Genomic DNA, 26694 nt, shown 5'->3' with positions numbered 1-26694 from the left:
TGACACTTCTGGTATGAGGTCAGCTATGGTCAGTAAATATGGTGATGGGGGGACTTAAATGATAAAACCCCCAGCAAATCACCATCACTCAATTTGTGCACATTGCAAGGATGACTTTTTTGGGTGCACGAAGGTCTCAAGAACATGGCTTTGCTTAGATCTCAATGAATTTCACTTACAGAGCATCCCAAGTACTCTACAAGTACCTGTGCTATTTTTAGTTACTAACTCAAAGCTCTAAGACAGTAAGAGTTGTGAGTAGAGAGGAATGGCAGTAAAGGAACAGGAGTAAAATATGGAAAAACTTAAAGTGAGAGCTAGGAGTACAGTGATCAGTCCAGTAGTTACAAAATTTACCTCTTACCTAAGATACCTCAACAAGAATTTAAAACCAATTGGATTGGCAAAATTATTTTGTCTAATATTTACCTTGGTTGACCTCTGAGATACACTGTTTGTTTGAAAACAGGATTTTTTGGTGCAGTCTTTGATTTCCACTTTCCATAAGAAATGAAATGTTTCTCTATGAAGAGAAGGAGAAAATATGGGAATGAAATAAGAATGAACACCTCTGAAAAAATTCAATTGCATTGAAATGAAAATGCCAAGACTTTATATGTGGGGGGAAAAAAGACAAGGTAATCCAAAGGGAAATAAGCAGTCTGAAAACTTCCCACAATCTAGTTAAAATTATTGCTTTTTACTTAAAAAATTTTCTTGACATGAAAATATTGTCTGCTGCCTTGGATTTTTTTGTTCAAGATACTGCATTTCTTCTGGCTTTAAAATGCATCTTTACAAATATTTTTTTAAAATCACTTTGTTACCTTGTTTCTACTACTCAGCAGGGAATAGGAGCTGAAAGTAACAAAGCCAAATTAATGCAACTGGCTAGGATTGAGTATATGTGAGTATTAGAAGGATGCTTCTCTCTTCTTTGAGAAACTGTAAGCCAGGATCTCCTGTGCCATATACAGCTTGTTATAAACATGCAAATCATTGATCAGTTTTTGTTTGAAGAGTGCTTGTTATCCCAGACAAAATAAACCCTCTCAGTCTTCACCTTCGTTTGTCATTAAAAATGTAACTTCCCTGTTGTTATCTTTTACTGTAAATTAATTAAAATAGATATGGAGGGGGTAGTGGTAGGTAAAGTGGAGGTTTGACACAATCAGAAGTGCAGTTTTGCACTGGTATTGCTGGCAGTTTTTTCACTCATACAGCGAGCAGTGCTGATATGGGAATGTATCAAGCATTTCAGATGTAAATGTGACTGTATGAATTTATGTGGAGATGAAGATTAAGCTGAAAAGGAACTAGGAGGAGGCAGGAGGAGGAAGGAGAGTCAGATCTTCAATGTGAATCCAGCTGAAGGACTAAGTCCCTCAATCTTACCCTTAAAGCACTCTAAAACCAGCAGAGGTGTGAATCCAAATGATGCCCAGCTTTATTCTGGCTGCCTCACAGAGCTGCCCCATGACTCTGCGTGTTCCCTTTGCTGCTGCAATAGGAGGAGTTGAGATTCTTCTCCCAGTGGAAGCTCAGCTGCTGCCTGGAATGAGCTCATCACACTGAGCTCTGGTACACTGACAAAGACCCTGAAAAAGCCCAAGAGGGCTGCAATATCCAGTATGTCCTCTCCTTGTGTGGGTGACTGCAGCCACAGGCCATCAGTTCCATCAATCAGAGCACCACCACTTCTCAGAGCACTTAATATCATTAAATGCTAAGGATGCCTTAACTTAAATTCCTAGTGGTGATCTTGGCTATGACCCCTCACACCCCAATCCACCCTCCAGGAGCTCCCACCACTACCAGAATCGGCTCCATGTGCACTAGGAAGTGATCCTGTGCCTTCTTTCCCCTGGATGCTGCTGACTGTGACCTGCTGAGTGAGGCTGTTGGCTGGGCAGTCTGAGCTAGCAGACCCAGTCTGTACTGCTGATCTGAGCTGGACTAGCAGAAACATTGCTTTGAATACAAAGGCTGTTCTGCAGTCATGAGAGCACCAACAAGTCTTTGAGTGTATGGAAAAGTGGGATGGGAGGGGGGCTGCAGCAGCAGCAAGGCAGTGATGAGGTGCTTGGGCACAGGGAAGGGTTACTCCTTGCATGGAACACTGTAAGTTCCACATTACTTTTTTAATGCAACCAATTTTTCTCTGAACTAAAATGGAAAATGTGATGTCAGACTTGATATGTAAAGTATTTGTCAGTGAAGCTTTCACTACAAGGTATTTTGAAACAACTTTTTCCCCATTTAAATTCTTAAACCCCAAAAATATACTGGGTGTTTCTGAGGAAACTAGTGCCAGTTCTTGTGACCCTATGAGGATCTGAACCTGGAAACAGATTGAAACAAGCATTTTTTCTTAGGTGTTTACATTTGTACAGTGCCAGTTGTGATGGAATTCTCAGCTGTGAAATACAAATTCTAGAAGTTACTGGGGAGTCCAAGTTGGCATTGTGGTGGAGTTTGATCCTTGTTCCAGTATGGCCAGTTTTGAATATCATGTCAAGTGGATAAATGACATGTAAACAAGAGTTCTGTATAGAGAATTTCAGTGAAAATTTGCAGAACTGAGACTGTTGGTCTCAGCAATTGGTCAGAGCATGGTGCTGATAAGGACAAGGTTGAGGGTTTGATTCCTGCATGGGCCATTCACTTGAGAGTTTGGCTTAAGAATTCTTGTGGGTGACTTCCAAATCAGAATATTCTGTGATTAGAGGCACTAACTAGTGGAATGTCAAGTATTTTATTCTCACAAGACACTCTGGTAGAGATGAGAAAGTCCTCTCAAGCATAGAAATTGAACTGAAACACCTGGAATATTTTTTTGCATGTTAAGTCAGATATAATTGTTACTAAAATAAGCAAGTGCAAATTGTTTGCAGCAATGAAAAGAACTATCCTGTTGGGCAGGAAGTGGCATTTATTCTTGCTTGTTATTATGATGGAAAGATTTGATATTCCTGGTGACTATGAAAATTAAACCAGAGATTTATGTTAATGCAAAGGATTAAAAGAATTTTAATACCACTTATAAAGATACAAATGTTCGCCTGCATTTTATCTTTTTGCAGATGAACGTGCCACAAGGGAAATATTGAAGGAGGAGAACACATCCTCAGTCTGAATTGCAACATCTGGTTAAATACTGCTCTCACATGGTCATTAAGTATTAGTTGTTTTCACCAGTGTGTTTGTGAATAGTGTAAGTATGATTAGACTTTTTCTCCCTAACTAACTTAAGAATATCAGAAAACCATGATCAGCATCCACCTTCAAACACACAGGACCTGTGTATGGCTTCATGCCTTGCACATTTCAACAAACTCTAAGTATTACTCAGTGTATTTTCTTTCTTGCTACTCCATCACTTAACAACTTATTTTCTGAACTGCAAAGAGCTTGAAATACTGGCTGCCCTTTAGAATTGCCACTTGTGTTTCCCTCATTTCAAGACACTCTCCCCCAAGTGCAAACATAGCCCACACCAGCCTGGAAAATTCTGTGCTTTATTTGGGGGCCCTGACATATTATACATATATGTACATACATTTCATATGGAGAAATTATAGAAAAAATTATGATTTGAAAAAGGAGGCAATTAAGGTGAAGATGTAAACATCTGTTTATGTTCTGGTTTGGGTTTTTCCCTGCTCTTCAACCAATTGTTTCCTAACAGGTAAGTATATATAAACAGATGCCACCTGAATTTGTCACACAATTCAACTGATGTGACTGTGGAAATACCCAGGCTCTCAAATTAATATAAATCTTCAAAAGGTTTTGAGTAGTTGAACATCAAGTAATCCATATAGTAGAAGTCATAGCTTTGTTGTCGTTGAGAAGGAGAAAGCTGTGCAAAATACTGCTGGGTAATTTTAGTGGTAGTTCTTTCTTCATTGGAGTGACGATCTTTAAACTTGGGGAAAGTTAAATTTTGTGGAGCACCAATTAAGTGCAAGAAGAAGTTTGCATCCTCTTCCATACTTTCAAATTTCCCAACAAAGTCGTAGTCTATCAAACACGGGCTGCAAAGCCTATTGACATGATCCCAGTGTATATCCATACCCACTGGCCTGTGTACATCCAGGAGATACTGAATGAACTCCTTAAACTTGACTCCAGAGCCTGTCCTTAGTGCTTCTTTGGTGGCATTGACACGGTACCTGGAGATGATGGCTTTTCCAAAGACCGGGTGGTAGTAGTTGTTCGGGTGCTCAAACTTGTCCCGAAATGCAGACACCAGCTTCTCAAAAGGCTCCCTGATAAAGAGCATCTTTGTGTAGGTGTTGAGCCTGTGGTAGATGCCCTTGTGGTCAAAGCCATCCAGCCGTTTCAGGTAGTTTCCGTAGTGCACTGTGTTGTGCTGGATGTCCTTTGTGGAGGAGGCCAGCCCGTTCAGCACCATCAGCACCCGCTTCCAGTTAGAGCAGCCCGCTTTGGGGACCTCACAGTACAAAACTCTGTATTTGTCTTCCACAAATATTCTAGACACATGATAAGGAGTGATTATTCTTCTGCTATTGCTCTTGTATTTCGAACAAGTTTCCCTCATAATCCGCTTCCTTTCTCCTTGGATCTGATAAAGACTTTTCCACTTGCTGTTGTTTCTATCCTCATATTTAAGTGTGGGCAGGTTGAGAATGGAGCTGTTCATGGAAATCAGAATTGGGCTCTTTTTAATTATAAACCTCCTCCTGCGTTTATAGAGCTTGATGGAATTAATTTCCTCACCTTTCTGTTGATCTTTCATAGCAAACATGAGGCTGCTTTGCCTCCTGTCAGTGCTTTGAAGCTTGGTGGGCACACTTTCAGATGGCTCTAATGAATCGCTCTGCTTAACTGTTGCTGCTCCGTCTGCAGTATTTTTTCTTAATCTTCCATCCTGGTTATTGCTGGAAACGCAGTCCTGAGGAAAAATAGATTAAAGTTATTAGTAAGTGAGAGATTGTCACTGCTTACAGCTTGCAGCACTTCGTGTGGATCTTTTGTAGCTTTCAGAACTGTACAAGGAAAGGTGTTGCCACAAGCCCTCAGCACTGCACTGTGGCACAGGCTCTTCTCTTGTCACCTTGTCATGTGCTTATCTGAAACTCAAAGGCAGAGATGAACCTGATCTAAATTTCCAGTAAATTCTAGTTCCCATTTGAATTTAATTGTATTACAGTATTTTAGGTGGTGTACCCAGACCTTGACAGGTGCTTTTGCCTTAGATGTTGTTGAAATTTCTACAAAACCGTATCTGAGTAGAGGACTTGCTTAATTACTCTAGACTGCCCCTGCTGTCACCCAAACTGAAGAGTTTGTTTGTTTGGGTCGTGTGTTTCCCGCCACCACCCCCACACCAGTGATTTATCTTTGCAGTGAGAACAGTTTGGCACAGAGTGAAGCCCAACAGGGAAGGGAGGGGGGTTTGTTGAGTTTGTAAGGTGGAGTGAGATGTAAATATGGGCAGAGGGAAGCAGGAAGGATGTCAGTGAAAATGCTGTGGTTTGGCACACAACAAATGGGTTTGGCACACAATAAATGGGTTTGGCACACAACAAATGGGTTTGTTTGGTGAGAGCACCACAAAGGGGACCCCAAAGGGAGGCTTGAGTGAGGTGAGCAATTGAGCCTGGATGAGAAGCATTGAAGGAAGCTGTGGAGGATTAGGTCACTGAAAACTGAGTAAGCAAAGCAGGTCTATGGGTAAGGCTTTCTGGGACTTGCTCTTCATTGGGAGATCTCTCTGTTAATACTTCCTGCATATATCCCAGGTGTACTCCATTATTTCCTGCTTTTCAAAGTAGCTGAATTAAATCCTTTCTATGCCTCTAAGATCAGAATTAGGTTCTGGGCACTGTTTAACTATCATCCCCATTTTGAGGTAACCTGGATCAGAGTAGCATGTTAATTACCATGGAGTATTTCAACAGAGGATATGTAGTTGCAGAATATTTATTGTTGACCCAAAATACTTAGCTAGATGGTTTACAATTTTAAATTTAAATTTTTGATTTTTCAGTGTTTACCCAATAGTATTTACAACTGGCTTAAAAATAGGATACTGTGTGAATTTTGAGGCATACAGTTGGGGATTAGAAGGCCCATGTTCTTTCAGGCTGGCAGATTAAATCTTAATCAGTTTTTTATGTCTTTGTTGTCTGAAAAAAGCATTGCAATAGGTGACAAACTTGTTCTGTCATGGAGGTTATATCTTGTCACATTCTACTTAAAGGGTCAGAGAATAGAATAGTCTCAGAAAAGAGATGCAGAATTCATTACAAAAAATATTGGTGACAAAAGAACAAAAAAAGAAAACAAATTGTATTTTGTAGGTGACTTGCTTGTATTGATAATTACTATACAAAACTTGAACACAACAGATCAGTATTAAACACAAGTTTTAGGACACTGGCAGAGTTCAGGTTGGATGCTCTGGTAGCAAGTATGGTGTGCAGACTGGGAAACCAACAGATAACTTGTTATGCAAAACACTATTCAGTTGTTGGGAGTGATTGTTGGACTCTACTCTTATCTTCAGAGGTTGTTTCTGTGGTCAGAAATGTGTTTGTCTTTGTAAATTCCAGATGTATTTCTAAATATTACCCTTTACAAGACTGACTGTAGATCAATCCTATGTGCTCATGACATGGTTGATATTTAAAAGTCATCAAATTCAGGCTGGATTTGATACTCTGGAATTCTGGATTTTTGATGAGGCTGCTGATGACCCTGCAGTTTCTGGGAAGCTTGAACATGTTCTGTCAGTGCTGCCCTTGGTGCAGAAGGTGGGGCTGGAGCTGCAGAGGAGCTGTCAGCCCCTCTCACCCATCTGAGCAGGCCATGCATCTGGAACAGCTGGCAGCTGCACGGTGTTCCTGCACTTTGCTCTTGTCTTTGACTGTGGACTAGAGCCAGCCCCTGCAGCCTGACAGCCACTAGATGGAGGAATTCCACCAGCATTTTTCTTTAGCCTCTTTTTAAGTACTTCTCAAGGCATTCATTTGATCAGTGAGATTTCATGCAGAATATTAATATATGCAAAGTTTACAATATCTTTTAGCAATATCCAGTCTAGGAAAAAACTCATAAAACTGAAGTTGCATAGCTTATCAAATTCCTATTTTAAAAGGAAAATTTACATTTTCATGGCTAAGCTTTTGATGCATTTTTCCTTTTCAGTGCTTCATCTCCAGTCTAGTGGCCTTATCTGAGTCATCTCTATCTGTACTCCATACTCAGAATATGGGTGCAATTTTCTTTATGTACTTCTGAAAACTTACTTTTTTTGGTTGCTGGAATCCCATGTTATATTTTATCCCTAAACAAAGAAAGAAAGTAAAGTAATTATTTAGAAATAAAAAACATTAGTTTCTTTTCTTCTAGACTGATAGAGCAAGTGCTGTTAATGAAATGACAAATAGACCAATGGTGAATCATAATTAATGTATATTTCATAGTAACAATAATCCTTGAAAGGCTACTTTATGTATAGATGTAATAAAAATTGTGAAATGGAGTAAAAGACTCTGTAACTTTCACCCTTTACAGATGGGGAAACTGAGATGAACAAAAGTGGAACAAAAGTGATTGTTAAACCTCAGTTAAAAGACCAGCAGCAGAACAAGAATCAGCTGAAGGTTGTGACTCCAGGCTAGAGATCTAATTAAAAACAAACTGTCCTTTGTGTATTTACCCAAAGCTATACAGCTTCCACCCTGGGACTTTGGGTAGGACAGTACTTAATCCTAATAACAGCTTGCATGGGGTACTCTGCTGTAAAGGCAACATGCACTGGAGTTATGTGTAAGTGAGGTCATATTTGCACTTTTGGAGAGGCAAACAATACAGAATCATATTTTCTCTAATCTTCTGACTTCTACAGTGATATTTACCTGAAAATAGAGTAATAAAGCTGTGAAAATCCTAGATGGCAGCTTTAGCTGATGTGTAGGGTTTGTTTCATGACCATAACCTTTGTTAGGTATAACTTAATAATACAGGAATGGATAATGGAAATGCTCCTGAATTATGACATTTGTTTTTCAACTGGTAGAACTGCTGTCATCACTGTCAATGTTGCTTGAAGACTTCAGGTTAATAAGTGTGCATGATGAATCCACAGCCTTTTGGACAAGGACAATTACAGCTAAAGGTCTTGCACATCACTGAGTGAAAGCTGAGTCCCATTAGGCTGATTTTCATAGTACCAGGAAAACTCTCAGAAACACCTGACATGAGTGTTCACATTGTGACTTACAGCAGTTAAGGTTTAGATAATTAGTCATGCTTTATTTTTGAAATCAGAGCTACAAACTGATATTCATAGTAGAGTCTACATAAAATTGCTCTGGTTATTTCTATGCTCCAAGAGCTCCTCTAACAGTGTTCATGATGCTTTTGTCTTATGTTTGAGCTTTGACTCCACTTCTGCAATTTGTTAGCAATGAACTCCAGGTTGAGTGGGATATTGTGACTCTGTGCCTATTAAAAGTAAAGAGCATATTATTTTTACTTCATCAGAAATAAGTTCTAGACACCTTACAGGAGTTTTAAGCCTTCTCCCAGCTGCTTCTCAAAAATGTTTAGTCAGAAAGTATCTACTAAAGAGAAATAGAGCTTGTCTGTAGCACTCCTGTATGCATTCTGGAAACCTGAGGCTGATTCTTCTGCACCAGGCTTTAGGAGATGCTCCTGAGCTGTTGTCCAGTTCCTGAAGTGATCAAAGAACCACATTTATTCTACTGCTGTGTAATGTGTTACAGAGCAAGGCAGGGAAGGAACCTGCTGTCCAAAAACCCCAGCAAAATCCGAGCACCAGCACTTTGAAACAGCTGATCCTAAAGCATGGGTGATTTGTTTATACCATGAAAATGTTGTATTTGTCAGTGAATGGAACTGCTTCTTTTCTGCTATACCCTAAGGGCTAATTTTAAGCTATTTGAGCTGCTTGGCCTTTGCTCTAACATCATTAATGCAGCACTTGGGGTAGTTTCTTAAGTTGTAAGATGGGGAAGATGAACTTCCCTTTCCAAAATATTTTGAGCTTTTTACACTTGAAAACTTAAATAGATGAGGAAAGACTTTTGGTCACTTTATTAAAAAACTGGGGAAGTACTTTGGATGGAACCAGTTACAAGTACTGGAGCATTTGTTGTGTCTGAATCATAACATAACTCAGGGTTAGTTTTTTTCAGTTGTTGTCATTTGTTCTGACTTAAAGCAAGATCTGGTACCTTGTGGCAAACCCACACACTTTGTGTAATTACCTCTTAAAGCTGGCCATGACTAATTATGATTAATAAAATCCCTCAAAAGTGCAAAGAGCAGGTATGAGACCTAACTATTTTGTGGTTAATTATGATTATGTTTTTGTAGTAGTGTTTCATAAAGATAACTTATCTGGGAGATTAATATTTTGTACTGATATGCTTTGTTTTGAAAAATGAAAAATAAATGCTGGGAAGAGATGAGTAACCATCTAAAAAGATGGTTATTCATTTACTGGCTTTAAGATGTAATCAGAACAATAATTCCTGCTTAATATAAATGTTTGGTGAAGCACTTGCCAATCTCTTCAATGTTTTCTGAATTTGTGACATCTAAATTTGGCTTCCTTTAGTTATCTTTCTCATGATACAGTCTGTCACTTTAGATTTAAATCTACATGATAAAAACCTCTTAAGTGCAATGAAGTCAGAGAAGTTATATTGCACAGATCTATTATACTAATCAAAATCTTAATTTATTGTTATGCTACACCTTTACTATCCATATTTTTTACCAGGTCTTTGATTTTATTGCCAAAAGGGTAATATTTTTGGCCATAAATAAACCACTGGTGTCTGGTACACACAGTTGATCAATAACTTAGGTGCCAGACATGATGATGACCAGCATCTCACTGGAGCCCAAACACAGAGGGAATAGCAGAGACTCATTCTTTCAATTAAGGATTATTTTTGGTGGTTTTCATGGTGTTCTTTGCTCTTCTACTTTTGTGACCATGATTTTCCAGGCTTGAGCCTGGCCTGTGTTTTATCCAGTCCTACCACACAGTGAAACCCACTGTGAGCTGTTCTTTATTTTCTTTTCCAAATGCTACTATCAACACAACAGAATGGCCTTCATCTCCCTCATGTAATACTGCTTAGTTTCACCATTCTGCCTTCTCCTCTCTCTCTGCTTCAGGACAGAATTTTGGGTTGCCTCTGATGTTTTGCTCTGTTTTGAGACTCAGCTACAGCTGAAATATTTTTTAATAAAAATGATAACCTCAAGCCTGCATCTTCAACTCTTCCCTTCCAGAGCTTCTGTGCACAGAGTGCTCTCGTTTGCTCCATCCAAACAGATTTGTGAAATTTCCTCTGGAACAGCTGTTATGGCATTTCAGGAACATCTGTGGCAAGTGTCCTATCCACAGACACCCAGTCTTAGGTCTTTTCTCAGAGACAATAGTGTGTACTTAATTGCAGAATGATTAAAAGAGTAGTACTCAGAATTCTGATAGGCATGAAAAAAATTTAGCTGAAAGAAGATTTTCCCAAAAATACTGGTCAGAAAATTAAGACAGCTTTTTTTTTCCTTTTTTTGTTTTTTTCTTTTTAATTTAAACTTAACTCAGCTCATACAGTATAAAAGACCTGCCCATAGCTGATTCTAACTTATTCTGCTGTCCAATTGTTTGCATATTTGAATTAAATTTCTCAGTAAAGAAATTTAGTTAAAGATTGCTACCATAGTAAATTATTTGGTTTTGCATCTGTATAAAATATAGATGTTGTATACACATCTGGAATACTTTTGAAATATATAAACCTCTAAAATAAAAGCATTTTCTACAAAAATTAAAGCCTAATTAGAACAGACTTTATATGTGTGTCTGTTTTAACAATGTGCTATAAATCCTTTTTCTAACATAAAGTTATAGTTTGATTTGGAAAAATGCCTTCAAAGGTTCCATCTAAGCTGCACACAGTATCTCATTTTAATACAGATAGAATTAATGAGACCAAGTAAAGTAGTCTTAGGAAAGCAGTAGCAGAAGTGATGAGTTGTACATCAGGAAAGAAGCAAACCTGTGCAGCAGATCTGCAAAATCTGATCCCTGAGTCCCCAGTGAAGCTGCAAGTGTGTGCTGTCCCTTCCACACATGGGCAAGCTCTGGCAGGGGATGCTTGGGTTAAGTGATGCATGTGCAGCCAGGTTTGGTGCTTATTTCCTGTGCACTGGGGAAATGATGGAATCTTTCTCTGGCTGCTTCCCAGTCTCCAAACTAGGCCTTTGGAGCAGTAAGTAGTTAATCATGCCTCTTTGAGTAAAGAGCTTCTTTTTTCCCCCCCTATTTTTGGCAGACATAAGAAGTTTGCCAAGCTGCTGAGGGTTGGGGTTTTTTAGTCTCTTTGAGCTTTCTTTCATGTGTGAGTTCTTTTGTAACTCAGGTAGCACATTTGTCCTGAATTCTCAGCTTTTTGTTTAAATCCTACCATTGTCAAGCATACAATTTCTAATGGTTTAAATGCAGTCTATTTGAGGAAATTTGAACTCTGACTGATGGCTTCTTCTCAAGCAGTAGTTGTGATGAAGCAGAACACTCCCCAAAAAGAGATCCTCATTTTCCACTTTCCTGTGCTAGTATTGTGCTAACACACCAATAATTTCCATTGCTCTTGTGCTTTTATGTCCAGCTTCAGAGATGCAGACATTGGATTTAAATGAAACTGTGGGTGTCACTTCCAAAGCAGGCAAATTTGGGGTTCCTGCATCCCACAGGCAGCAGGCAATGCAGCCTTGTGCCTTTGTGTCATGGGGTGCTTAGATGGGAGCAGCTTGTGTGCACTTCAGTTGATTAAAACACGATTACTCTGGCTTTTTGTAACTGAAATGACTTTCCATCTTAATGAAGCAAGGGAGTCTCTGGACAGAAGTACTGTATGCAGGGAAAGCAATGCAATTCTGAAGGGCATAGCCTGGAAATAATTAAAAACATTCAGTTCATCCATCAGTTTGAACAAGAAAAAATTACAAATCAGGGAGCCAAAGCAGAGATCAGTACACGCATTAAGTGATATTTTAATGTTTGCCTCTTGAGGACTTTCATACTGTCAAAGAAGTTGATATTCCCAGATGATTTGTGGCACCAGTAGCTGATCCCATATGCTGGAACCAGCAAATCTGCACAGAGCTGTTGTGAAGCACAGTTCTGAGTCACAGCTGCTGCCATGGTGTCCCTGCTTCCCTCCTGATCCCCCATTAACTCTCTCATAGCAAAGGTGCTGTGTCCCTCTTGGCAGCTTAACCTTGGCCACCCTTCCCACATGGCTGGCCTTGCCTTTTCCAGGAAGGGAATCTGGATAAAAGATCAGTGTGTGCAGCTGGGTACCCATTGTTTGTAGATTTGGCTTCCACCTGAGGATGGTGTTTATGCCTACACAGCATTTCTCAGACAAAATACCCAGGCTATCTTCCTGTCTTGTTTGGCACTGACCAGCTGCCAGGAACCCACAAAAGTCACTCTCTCATCCTCCCCTGCCACAGTTGGGGAGAGGAGAGGGGAAAAAATGAATGAAAAGTTCATGAGTTGAGATTAGGACTGGGAGAAAACACTCCAAGGGCAAAACAGGCTCAATTTAGAGATGCAAAGTGATTTTTATGACCATCAAAGTCAGGGGAGGATTATGAAAATTAAATTAGCCCTTAAAAACATATTTTCTTTCCCCAACCCCTCCCTCCTTCCTACCAACAGCTCAGGGAGACAGGGTGTGGGGTTTTGGTCAGTTCATCTGAGATCTTGTTCCCCTGCCCATGGAGAGGAGTTCTTCCCTGTGGGACTGTGGGATCCCTCCCACGGGAGACAGTTCTCTGTGAACTTCTCCAGCTTGGCTCCATCTCATGAGAGCAGCCAAACCACCCCTGCTGCAGGGTGAGTCCCTCCCAGGGCTCACAGCCCTCCCAAAACTGCTGGGACATGGCTCTCCCTTCCCATGGGCTGCAGTCCTCCAGGGACAGGCTGCTCCAGCCTGGAACCAGGGCCCCTCTCCCCTGGGTCTCCTACTGGGTCACAGCCCCCTCCAGGAATCCACCTGCTCCAGTGTGAGCATCTTCCCCATGGGCTGGGGGGGATCTGTGCATCCCCATGGATCCCATGGGCTGGGGGGATCTGTGCATCCCCATGGATCTGTGCATCCCCATGGATCCCATGGGCTGGGGGGGATCTGTGCATCCCCATGGATCCCATGGGCTGGGGGGATCTGTGCATCCCCATGGATCCCATGGGCTGGGGGGATCTGTGCATCCCCATGGATCTGTGCATCCCCATGGATCTGTGCATCCCCATGGATCCCATGGGCTTGGGGGGATCTGTGCATCCCCATGGATCCCATGGGCTGGGGGGGATCTGTGCATCCCCATGGATCCCATGGGCTGGGGGGGATCTGTGCATCCCCATGGATCCCATGGGCTGGGGGGATCTGTGCATCCCCATGGATCCCATGGGCTGGGGGGGATCTGTGCACCCCCATGGATCCCATGGGCTGGGGGGGATCTGTGCATCCCCATGGATCTGTGCATCCCCATGGATCCCATGGGCTGGGGGGATCTGTGCATCCCCATGGATCTGTGCATCCCCCATCGATCCCATGGGCTGTTTCACCATGGCCATCACCATGGGCTGCAGAGAAATCTCAGCTCTGGCACCTGGAGCACCTCCTGCCCTCCTTCTGCACTGACCTTGGTGACTCCATGCTGCTTCCCTCACATGTTCTCACTCCCTCCTCCAGCTGGAATTCAAACTGTGCTCCCACTTTGTTTTGATTTTTTCTCCAATATGTTATCACAGAGGTGTTTCCATCACCTCTAATTGGCCCAGCTTGCCCAGCAGCATGTCCATCCTCAGAGCCCCCAGGGACTGGCTCTGCTGGCCATGGTGGAGGCTTCAGCAGCTTCTCACAGAAGTCACCTCCATGGCCCCCCTGCTACCAAGAGCCAGGCCATGCAAAACCAACACACCCCCTCATAAAGGCTTTGTAGCTCTTGCCTCGTGCCTGTTTGCTGTACATATTTTTATGTACTAGTCAGAAATACCATCTCTTAAAGCTACTGTTTATTCTTTTGTTATTCTAAAAACAGCTCCATGTGTGAAATAATTGTTTTGATATGGGTTGTCTTGCAAATTGTTTTATTCATCAAAGTGAAAGCAGGAGAGAAGCAGAAACAGAAATAGTAGCATTTTAAAGGAATACATTCCTTTTGAACCAAAACCCAAATAAAGTGTTGCTGTGTCATTCTGGTGAGTCCCACTACCTGCACAGCTGATATTGATAGCTGAGTATTCTGAATCTGTGGTGTTACTTTTGTCCAGAAAATTTTAAATTTACGTCCAGAGTTTGCAACGGGGCTGTTAACTGTCCTCTATTGTTGAGATTGGAAGTTGACTGAGGAAAAGATTCTTTTATTAACTGGGATTTGGAAACCCTGATACTTCTTTAACTTGCAACATACTAATAGAACAGGTATATGAACTATTTGAGAAAAACACATACAATTGTGCTTTTTTTTTTCAGAATGGTCTTATATTCTAATATAAACTTAATCATTCTTCTTGACTAAATAATGATGCAACTTAAGCTTGCTCTGCTTCCATGATACCCAATAAAGGAGGGGGCATGACACATTTATATTGAAGGTTTAATTGAAAGAATAGGTGGAGTAGTTTGTGAATTTATTATGAGGAAGGTACAACTTCTTGTTTGCTTTGTCTTCTTTGCTATCTAGCCATACTAATTAGAACTTGCCATTTCCTGACTAAATTTATATTCAATAAGAATTCTATAAAGAGAAGTCAGGTCTGTGTTATTGCATTTCCCATTCCTTCTTTGGACCTATCCCTGGGAATATAGTTAATTAACATCATTAGCTTTCAGGCACTGTCAGCAGTTACTTGCAATTTCTACTTAATACCTTTCAGTTATTCTTCATTCTCATATTTAACATTTTCATATTGCCTTCGTAGCATGACTTTGGCAAGGACATTACACTTTCCCAGATTTATTAAAAAGTAAAAGCTAAAGTTTAAAATCTAACACTGCATTTATATTTAGTAGCCTGTAGAGCTATTCAGGTAACCAGAGGAATTTCAATGAATTTCAAGCAATTTCATGTAATTTGACTTCATGTAGCTAGTTAGAATAGCTCAACCAGAACCCAGAAATATTTCAAGGCATTGTGCATGTCGGACATGAAAGCTTCACTGGTCTTTCTATTGGAGGGGAGACAAAGTGATACAGGTGGAATTTTGGGCTGCTTTCATGTCACTCTGCAGAGATGTTTCTTTGGGAAAGAAAGTGCAGATGGAAAGAGAGAAGGCTGCAGGCAAAATTGAAAAAGTATGTCTACACAGCCATGCCTCTGAGTGCTGAAATTCACTGCTTTGATAGATTGACTGTGGATCAAATAGCCCAGATGTGTACCCAAATGTTACATATTATTGTGTTGCAATCAATTAACTGGAACTGATAGAGTTTCCCTTTCTCCTCTTCTCATAGTTGATTCTTGACAAGTCTTCTCAGTATAAAAGATCAATATGGAACATTAAAAAAGGTTAACACTTGAAACAGCTACAAAACTTGGTGCAGAAGGGGTGATAATTGGACAGACTTTGATTCATACCCTGTGAAGAAAAGCAGTTCTTGGGAAGCTCAGTTGAGCTCTTTGCCAGGCCCTTTATTCCTGAGTTCTTGAAGGGCAGTGGGATTTCCTGTTTGTCATTTCTCACTGGCTCTACTCTTCTTTGTGGAAGGCTTTCTGTATCCTGTTAAGGAGCTCACTTGCACTCCTTCAGCCAGATTTTCATGACTGATGGGTAGAACAACATGGCTGCACGAGAATAGTGTCTTGAATTGACTTTCCTATCAGTAAGACTGAGGGAGAAATGGTTCTGCTCAAAAACTGAGTGCTCAGTACTGCCAGGATTCAGGTGACATTAGATGGTACCTAGGACTTGACCTGAGGTGCAACCCAGGTAGCAGGAGTTGAAGTGCTAGTACTGAGTTTTAGTAAGCTTGATACTTTTTAAAGGTAAGGGGAGACCATTTAAAGGTGCTCCAAAACTTCTGGAATTCACAATTTCTCCATCAGTAAAGTGCCAATTTTATGCTCGTGTTTTCTCCTTGGCCATGCAAAGTTCAATGAAAATTGGTATGAAAATGAAAATTTCAATGAAAATTTCCAGGAGAATCTGGAAAGCCTAAAATGGACATGCCTTGCTGAGGACACCTAATGCTTCATGTGGCGTGTGCCTGAGAGGTTCAGGGGCTTACAGGACTTAAGGTTTGATCCTAACAAAGATTTATGTCATGTGACATAAAGACAATGTAATGGCAGTGGGATTTGGAGGACATTTGCTCTGTTAACTTCAGCTCACAACTCTTACCACTAAGAAACTGGATATCCCAGACTTTGATCCCTTTGCAGCTTGGAACTGGCATTGGAGGGAAGCCTTTGGTGCCTCTCTCCCTGTTCACTTCCCAGCACAATTCCTGTCTTCATTCTACCCCACTTGGCTGTGAATAGCTCAGTCAGGGAGCACATGGAGCTGCTGCTACAGGAGAGAGGTTTCATCTACCCCCATGGCTCATCTCTTCACTCTCCTGCTCCCTGTCTCTGCCAGGTCACCTCCTTCCTCTCCTCTGCACAGCACAGAACTTGGGATCTGGCAGAGAAATAAAGGAGATGATGCAGCACCTCAGGGATGTGGGGAGATAAAAACAGCCTTCTGTGGGGATTGGTGGCTGTTCTGGTCATCTACACACCTGGATGAGCTCCATTGCTCTTCTGGAGGGGTCACATCTGCTCTGGCAGGGAGAACAGACAGATATTCTCCATTAGGTCACTCTTCCCCATTTCCTTCCTACAAAGCCTGGGATGCAGGAGCCAGAGACTCTGGAGTGGTTGCCTCTCTCTATAGCCTGAAATATCAGTGGTATCTGCAGTGAGAAACCTTCTGCACTGCCATTTATGGGCACATCTGCATTTTTCATGCACACATAATAGCACTTTCTGTATTTCCCAGTACCCCAGTGTAGAATGCTGCATCAGGCCAAGGAAGGGCTGTATGAATTGAGAGATGGATTGTTTGCATACACCCTGACAGCCCAAATTTGGGATACAGTTGCTATGACAATTGAATAATTGGATTTTGTAAGTCAGTGCATGCAAACAGTAAGTAGCCAATTGATTGCTGGATATGGTTAGCTAGGAATGGAACTTTTATTTAGCTGATGAAGGTGTGTGAATGTGTCTGATTTCACTGATAGCTTTTCCGTGACAATTGTTGCTCAGAGCATTTCAATACAACCATGGTTCATTCAGGACCTTGCATACAGTTATATATGATCCATTCTCTGTTATGCATTTGCTGAAGGATCTCTGGCACAATCTGCCCCTCTGTTTCAGTGTGCAGAGGCAGCACTCTGCCAGGAAGAGCTATGTCTGGGTGTGAACTTACACAGTGCAATTCAACACCATCTCTTGTTTGGCTGCCTCTGCTCTGGTGCTGCTGAAAGCCCAGGACTGTGGAAAAGTGAGCAGCTACCACTGCAGGCCTTTACTGACCTGGCTGTTTGCTCCACCTGAGATGCAACTCTTGCTTCAGATGTGGATTCTTATCGAGCTACTTTCTGTCTTGTGTTTTTGTTGAGGATGCCTACAGGCTGCTCTCTATGTGTAAACATTAGACAATCTCATTTGGTGATCTTTTGATGGTCTTGGAATTGATCCATTGGGCGAAAGAGGAAAAAGAAATTTTTACTCAAATGACTGAGTTATCTTAGTTTTATTACTCATTAATCAGAAATGAAATATTTAAAACCTTTGCACTCCACTGTCTGAAGACTTGCTGCTTTGAGAATTGGAAGCATGGGTTTAAAACTCCCTTTGTTGCAGTATTAGAACAGCTTCTGCTTAAGTGATAGTTATCTATGATTATATAACCTTGTCTTTTCAAATATGAAAATTTGGCATTTACTTCAGTGGGTACTAGATCAGCTCCTTCATGAGCAAGCAGCACCACATAATGGATTTTTCAGGTGGTGGTAAACTGCTCTCCTAATGTCTTTACTCAATGCTCCCTCTTCTCACTCTACTTTTCCCTGAAAGGATTGGGAAGTTAGTGCTGCTCCTCTGAAACCAATTGAAAACTACTATGGGCTTGCAAAAAGCAAGTTTCTTCCTGTTAAATTTTATTTAAGAAAAAAATTATTGGATAAAATTTTACTTTTTTTTACTTCTGCAAGAACTATAATACGAGAAAGTAAATACGTGTCAAAAAATACACAGTCTGAAGTTTTCGTCTCAGTTTTAATTTCTTTGTGTCACTGCCTCAAGAAAGACTAAAACCATCAGGAACAGGCATGGAAAAAACACCACTGCTTCACACACACTCACTTTTTTCCCAGTCTTCTCTCTTTGCATAAGAATGGGCAGCATTTACAAAACTGTCATAAATCTCTGTAGGAAAAGACTTAATTATCCAAAAAGTGAAGATGTCAAAAACAGAAGGACAAAGAAATAAAAACGGTTTGCATCATTCTTTAGAATGAATTTAAATGTCTGTCTCTGTTTCCTCATGCAAATCCAACTTTGCTGATTTTTACTCTTTTTAGATTTTCTTTTTCATCTGAAGGCAACAAAGTCCTTCTAGCATGAATTGGGTTTATGCTTTTGATGCAATCTCATATTCTCTTTTCAAAGATGCTCTAAACTATCTTTGTGGAACTGAAATGAACTAAAACTTGCAGAGGCACACCATGTGCAATTTCAGATAGCTTTTCTATACTTTTTGCTATTCAGAACATAAAGATTCAACTTGGTTTGAGAAAATACATAGTAGTATGGCTTCAAATCCCTTCCCATAACTTCTCGTGTATTTCGTTTTCTTGCACAAAAATGAAATTCTTTAGGGCATATTCCTCAGAGAATCTCTGAAGGCAATTTTTCCCTGAGGAACTTGAGAAAAGTGCTTTTTCACTTGTATGTTTTGTATGAGGTTCAGGCCTGGTAATCTTATAAGAAGAATATGTTATGTTAAAAAAATGAAATAATTAAAATCATAGTAAGCGTGATCTAGTCTCAATCTAGTACCTCCTTAACAGAGCTATGGATTCAAATTTTCTTGTAGACAAATGAGATTCTAGCCTCTTACTTGACATAATTTTCCTTTTTTTTTCCCCATTAAGGAAGGTGGAAATTGCCAATATGTTGGCAGCAAGCGCTGGAAGAAGCAATGTGAGTGATTTCCTTGGTGACTGTCAGACACTTCAGGCCAGACTTTCAAACTACATTTGTAATAAAATAAATACACTGTGGGAAAGATAAGCAGAGTGGTCTTTAGCAAGCTTGTTTCTTGCTGGTGTGCTGAACCCAGCTGCCAGCCCAGTGCTGCTGGATTAGCTTGGGGAACTTGCTGAAAGACTGAATGATTCAGTGCTTGCTTTATTCTCACAGAGAAGCTATAATATCCTAAAAGTTTAGATACAGAACCTCTGGCATAAAGTCTGAATATATTTTTGCAACACTGCATCCTCAAGATATCTTTTCTGTAGTGCCTAATTTTGTATTTCATAATGGTGTGTTTTCATAAAAATTTTTTGTCAAGTCACAAGAAGATATTGCCTTGAAGTGAATTAATGGAAGAAAAATTCTGAAGTAATCTACTGTTAGTAAATGGCTATGTATGGGTCAGGCAATTTCAGAGGTTGTTACTGTGCTCATTTTGGCTGGGATAGAATCAATTTTCTCAAGGTAGCAACTGTGGAGCTGCATTTTGCATTTGTGCTGGAGTCTGTTGAAATCCAGGGATGTTTTTGTTACTGCTGGGGAGGGTTTACACAAAGTCAAAGCCTTTGCTGTTCCTTGCCCTGTGATGGAATAGGCTGGGGATGCACAAGGGTTTAGAGGGGACACAGCTGACCCAGATATTCCATAGGGTGTGGCATTCCATGGTGCTCAGCATGTAAAGCTGTGGGAGCAGGAGGAAGAGGGGCTGATGGACTGATGGCATTGGCCTGCCCAAGCAACCACAAACAAACACCCTGCTGAACTTTCAGCTGCCCATGGGAAGCAGGGAATGAAATCCTTGCTTTGCTTTGCTTTGCTTTGCTTTGCTTTGCTGGTGTGCTGATCCTTGGCTTTGCCTGTCTTGGTTAAGGCAATTTAAGAGATAGACACCCTGCAAGGAGTTACCTTCCCTTATAGTTGTAACTGATCCCTTTCCACCAATTAGGAGAAATGAAAAACAAATATCTGTATGTGAAAAAAATAACAGTTTACCAACAGGCAAAAATGAAGTGAAGATCCGTAGATGCAAAATTGCCACTGACTCTTGGGGATAGAGACAAACCCGGAGGGTTTAACCCCTTCCATGGGGCGGCTCCCGCAGCTGAGCGCAGGGGAAGTGGCCCCAGCCCTGTCCCCAGGGGACAGCAGGGGACATCAAGGGATGGCAGGGTGTGGCAGGGGACACCAAAGAGAAGCCTTCGCCCCTGCTGCCTCAGCTGTGTGACAAGAACCCGAGAGGCAGGACAGCCCCAAGACCAAAGCCGAAGGACTCACCTTGAGCCCAAGCCCACGAGGCCAGAGCAGATCTGCTCAAGGGATCCCCAAAAAAGATCCCAGCAAGCCCTGATCCCATTTCCAGCTGTGGCATTAGGCTTTAAAGCCACTGTAGCAATTTTGGGCGCAGACAGATGTGGAATACAGTAAAATTCTGGGTTTCCCACGACAGCCTGTTAAACTGGCTTTATCTCAACCACGAGTTTTCTGCTCTTCGGATTCTCTCCCAGCCCCGTGGGAAGAGAAGTGAGAGAGTGGCTGTGGTGTCTAATTACTGGCTGAGGTTAAAGCCATGAGAGCTAATTAATGTAGACAATATCACTTCGTGTTTTGCTGATTGTATTTTAAATGAGTTTAATTTTCCAGAGTTTGCAGCAGGGGAGGTTTCAGAGCCCATCTAACATAAAGTTGTGAGCTTGGCAGGCTTGGCTCGGTCTGGAGGCTTGGGCTCATTACTAACTCTGAGCCTCTGTCTCCTGGGCTATAACATGGGAGGGATGTGCTGTCTCAGAGGAGTGCAGTGCCTGCAAGCTGATTCACCAGGAACAGGAGTGCTCAGTGCTCTGCAAACATTCTAAGGATGCTCTCCTTAACTTACTGAATTGCTGAGAATTAAATTGCTGATCACAAGCTTAGTTACTTAACTTAGTTAACACAAAGTTACTCTTTTTTCCCCCCTACCTTCTGCCCAAAAGTTTCTCCTGACATGTTTTGTGTCACCTTGCTTGTCTTGGAATTTCTTCCCAGTTCTGCCTGTGTCTATATGTTAACATTGATGGAGATGCTGTTGACACAAACATTTTCCCAATGCATGTTCCTTTGACAGGACAGATTTTCAAATATAATTTTCCAATTACTTGGCCTCATATTCTATATTACCCAGAGTGCCACATTGGAAGAACTGATGTAGAGACTAGAAATGTTCTTTGAGAGACTTTGATTTGTATATGTAAACCACTTCAGTGCCTTTTAATGCTTAGCTTGTAAGTTTTATTTAGTTCTGTAGAGTGTTTCAGACAAATTTGGAGGTGGATAGGATATATGACTGCTACATAAAGTAGTTTTACTGTTTTTTTAATACTACTTTCTGGTCATAATCTCAAAATCTGCATAAAAACCAACACTCTTTAAAATGCGTTTTAGTAATTTTAAAATATGATTTCACCTTTCTCAGTAATATAATACAAAGAAATCTTGCCTGTTAAGATTTCAGAGAGCTAAACTAGCTGTAGTATCTTTGCTTAAACCATCTTCTCTCTGAGTCCTCTGAAAGGAATGAGTCTGTTTTACAGCTCTGCACAAATTCTCCCTTGTTCTCAGGGTTCTCTTTCTTTGTCAACACCCTAAAGGCATCACAGTAGCCAAAATGAGTGTATGCAAGCATCTTAAGAGAAGGGCCTATTAGGATTTCTGATGTTTTGAATGTTTTTCTGCTTTCCCTTAACTGTATGTGGCTTTGTTTAAGCAATAAACTTACAATTAATCAGAAATCCAGACAGTGATTTCTTTTGGCTTAAATCTACACAGGGACTGAGGAACCCTGATTCACTTGTTATTGAATTAGAGAATTATTGAATACCAAAATAAAGTAATATAAAAATGCTGGGTCAGTTGAAGAATGCTGTTTGTTTCAACTGTATTTAATTATATTTCTCTGTATTTAATGTCTCCTTTAATCAAATAAATGTCCAAATATTCATGACATGTAAAATGCTACTACTAGTTCAAAACTATTAAATAAGAACTTCATCCTTCTATACATCACCTTTATTGAAATTGAGAGGCATACTAATGAACACATTTCATCCTAAATTTTTATAAGAATACTGCTGATTTCTTTCTGAGTAAATGTTATGTTAAATTAACTAAAAGTCTCTTTAGTGCTTTAGACAGTAAGTTACAGCACTAAGAACTTGAATCTTGTTAGACATAATTCAATAAGAGCAGAAAATGTTTTAGTTGATTTCTAGTGTCCACATCCAGAGAGAAGGTACATGGGAAAAAACAACATGGAAATAGTAATGTTTTTCTTCTTCCTTTCTACAGTAGAAGCTGTTATTTTTAATATACATGAAAAACTTCAGGTTAGAGATTTCATATTTAAAAAAAAAAAACAAGTATTCTTCTAGAACCTCCTGCAGTTCATGGCTGGGTTCTGTACTGAAACCAGCCCAGAGAGGATTTTCTGTGGCTCAGTCCTGCTCCCAAATCTCTCACTGAATTACAGTGAACCTGCCAAGCAGCACGGGCATGAAGATGTCAGCTCGTAGCCCTTCTCACCACGGGCCATTAGCTTTTCATTGATCTTTACAAGAGTCGTTTGGGTTGGAAACATCCTTTGCAATCACTGAGTCCAACCATTAACCCAGCACCCCCCCAGCCACTCCTTAACTCCTCTCTTTAAATACCTCCTGTAACTTTGCAAGCCTGTAACTCCTTTAAAAAGCATGTCACCAGATAGATATTGAAAGGAAAATCCTGATCACAGCTCTACAAAAACAATAAAACTGCCTTTATGAGCTTTTATGAAATTTTTTATTGCTCAGAGGGTCTCAGTTTCAGCAGGCAGTGAACCATATTTAGACACTAAACATTTTTCTCACAGTCATCTGCAAAAGTCATTGCCTCTGTGCTTACAGCACTCCAGTCCTGTGAACATATTTATATTCTTGGCTAAATTTCTGCACAGTAAAGTCAAAATACAAAATGTTTAACATATGTACCTACTCTAAGTGTTGCTAGCAAGTGAAGAGGTCATGATGGCTCCTGGAAAGGGAACAAGTTTCTTTGTTTTCAGTACTACAGTAGCTAAGACAGAAAACATTAATTTTCATTAATCACTTTGCTATAAATCTCAGTTTAATATCCATTTCAGATGTTCTAGATAAATCCTTAGCCTTTCAGTTGTTCCCTCTTGTAATCCTGTATCACTGATGAATCTTGGCAGTGACAAATGGCCCTGTTAGATCCTGCAACTACTTCTATTCATGTTCTTCCTCTGTATCTTTAGGGGGAGGAGAAAGGAACAGGCCAGGGAAGACAGTTTGAATACTGATGCTTATAAATGGAATTCTTCTATTCCTTACCTTCCTCAAACTCTGAGCCTGACTGCAAAAAACAGAAGTTGCCCTCTTAAAAAAATAAAAATAAAAATAAAATATATATATCAGTATGTTGAATGATAGAAACCATTTGCTTGTCTTGGTAGGAAATTAAACCAAGTTAGATATCAATTAGTCATTCACAGCCCTGATCCTCTCAATAGGTAAATGGGGAGGTTGTTTTATTTACTTTGAAATCTTTACAAAATTCTCAGGAGGCTCAATAACAAACTTTTACTGCCAATTTTAGAACAATGAGGTAGAAACAAATTACTTGGCAGATTTTAAAACAACGTGCAAAAGAAGGTACTTTGCAAACTTAAACTTAGGAAACTCAAACTCAAACTCAAACTTAGCCAACTTGAACATATCCAGGCACAACAAGGCACTCACTAAGGCATTGACTGGAATTTCTACTCTGGTTTACAATATATTCTGAGAAGAAGAATTTAGGAAAAGAAGGAGAGAAAGAAAGAGGCAGAAAGGAGAAGAGTGGAAAGGTCACAACCTGTGGATCCAGTGATGAAGTCTGGTTGTTGCAATTTCCATGTCCTTCCAGATCACTCAGCCCCACCAACAAAGCAGGTAAAATTCTGAAACAGGCAGATTGTCTCCTCAGGAAGGAGCTGCCACATTCACTGAGGCCACTTGCAATGAGTTTTTTGTATTCTTGCAATAAGTGGTCTGATAGCATAGCCAGGGCAATGGGAAAGTGATGTACACCTGACAGGAATCAGAATTCCCAGGAATCAGAATTCCCAGGAATCTGCTCCTTCTTGCCACATTGGTCTGGGACCCTTAAAAAAGCTGCCAATTGTCCTGTTGGAGAGAGAACAATTCTCATTGTGAGTTAACAGGTGTTATGTAAGTAGCTGATTTGGACTGGAACTTAAACTCTGAAACTTTTGGGTCTGCCCCAACTTTACCACCACCTGGTGGGAAGACTGGCAGACAGGCATAATAACAGTTCAAATTTATGAATAATGTTATTCCAGGTGACAAGGTAAAAATATACAGGTAATTTTAAAAAAAGCTCTCTTCCAAAGGACAAAATAAAAAACTGTACTACTTCTTTTTCCATTTAGATCCAGGTGAAAAACAGGATTTTGCTTGAAGCTTAGAGTGTAAGTTTTCATGACATGAAAACACCAGTTTAATTTAAGAAGTTGTCATTTTAGGAATAGTCAGCTTCTCTTATAATTGTATTTTCTGGAATACTTTTCCAGAAGTATCAATATGTTTAAAAAACCCCAAATCAACCAATCCACCCACCCAGTCTATTAATATGAAGTGTTTTAATTTTCCTTGTGTGTTTTTTGTTGTGAAGAAAACATTATGGGCAATTAAAAAAATAAACTAACATGTCAACTCCTATGCATTGCAAAGATTTTGTAGCTAACAATATTATCAAACTGTCATGAAAGAGCATAAAAGTGTTAGATATAACTATTTTTGAGTGTTATCTGATAGAAAACTTTTGTTTGGGGTAATGAGAGATGCATTTAAAAAACTGAGTTTCATGTAAAAAATATGCTTTGTCTCCTGATGAGATGTGTGGCTGATCCAGCTGAGGACAGGACATGGAGCTGTCCCTGCCAGACCTGCAGGACACCAGCCCAGAGACCTCCTGGATGAGAAGCCAGGATGTTTTGAAATTGGATGTGAAAGTCATTCAAGAAAAAGATATCATGGGGCAGGCTCTGGCTGCTGAAGACAGACCTGTGTGCAGCTGAGCTCATCCTGTGCCTCCTAGACCTGCCTCAGCCCCTAAACTTCCATGCTCAGCCTTGTTCAGGTTATTGGTTTAGTGGGAATAATCTTTCTTAACAAGCCCTCAAGGAAGCCACAGAGCTGTATTAATATTAAGCAAAGAGCTTGGAAATTCCCCATCACAAAGTGGAATGTAACAGTAAACATAATGCTTTAATAGAATGGTTTTATTTGTCACAAAAACCAATTAATTCTGCAATGTCTCTTTGAACAACTGCAATGTTTTTTGTGCTATTTGTTAATATATTTAGATTAGATGCTCAAGTGAAAGCCTAAACATGCTGTCATCCTCAGACATACTTAGGCAATTAGAGTGCAGCTTATGTTATTGTTTTATAATTCAAGTCTTGTGCAGTAATAAATTAAGAAACTCATTAAATTTAATAGAAAAATTCAACTTATTAAATTCTTTGGTAAGGCCTAATAACAAAACATTGGAAATACATCTATTTATTTTTTACTATCTTTGTAAATCTTGTTGCTCAGATAGCCTCTACTTTCAATATAGGAAAAAATAAAGTAATAGGAACATAAACTGTAAAAAATGCTCTCTCTTATATGGAGTTTAAACTTAATTCTCTTTGTCACATTTTAAAGAATTTCTGAACAAGTTCCATGGCTGCCAGCCATCCCCATAAATAGCTGCAGGCCTCTCAGCAGCTTTGTGCTCTAGCTTGGCACTGCTTTGTTCTGCCAAAATTGTCAAATAAAGACTGATAGCACTATTTTTATTTGGCAATGCATGGCACAATTTGATGCTGTAAGTTGAGCTATTTTTAAAAGGGTGGTGTTAAAATTATCTCTGTTTTCACCACAATTAGAAATTGTAAGTGTGTGTATTTAATGAAGCTTGCAAACATGAAACTGCTCAGTGAGCTAAGTCTGTACTGGGAAAAATCACTCCACATCCATTAAAATCACAGTGACTGGGTTCACAGCTGAGGTGAATTTCCTCACTTCATGAAGCTTTCTCTATTTTTTTTTTTTTTTTTTTGCAACTGCTAATGGTTAAAGCCCAAATTATTTGAAAATTGATGGATTTACAGCCCAGTATGTATAATTTTTCCACTCTGTGTTAGTATATTCATGTTATGACAGCACAAGAACGACAAGAAATTCTTCCTTCATCTCAATAGGTGTTGGTGGTGTTTAAATTATTCAGTGGTTATCTGAACTGTGTCAAACTGTAGTGAGACAGAAACAATCATGAGCAGGCTTGAGA

At 40.1% G+C, this 26694-nt stretch overlaps 1 protein-coding gene across 1 annotated transcript in view; it reads right to left on the bottom strand.

Annotated features, from left to right (window-relative positions):
- Window positions 1–3503: 3503 nt before the first annotated feature.
- Window positions 3504–26694, bottom strand: part of CHST8 (carbohydrate sulfotransferase 8) — a 170518-nt gene continuing 147327 nt past the window's right edge. The window contains exons 3-4 of the mRNA XM_056500347.1: window positions 7278–7315; window positions 3504–4918 (exon numbers count right to left, since the gene is read on the bottom strand). Of these exons, the coding sequence (XP_056356322.1) occupies window positions 3770–4918; window positions 7278–7315 (1187 nt within the window). The 3' untranslated portion in view covers window positions 3504–3769. The remainder of the gene's footprint in view (window positions 4919–7277; window positions 7316–26694) is intronic.

Source organism: Oenanthe melanoleuca, chromosome 11 (assembly GCF_029582105.1).
Source record: "Oenanthe melanoleuca isolate GR-GAL-2019-014 chromosome 11, OMel1.0, whole genome shotgun sequence".
NCBI classification, from domain to species: Eukaryota; Metazoa; Chordata; class Aves; order Passeriformes; family Muscicapidae; genus Oenanthe; species Oenanthe melanoleuca.
This window is presented reverse-complemented; position numbering and strand designations above follow the sequence as displayed.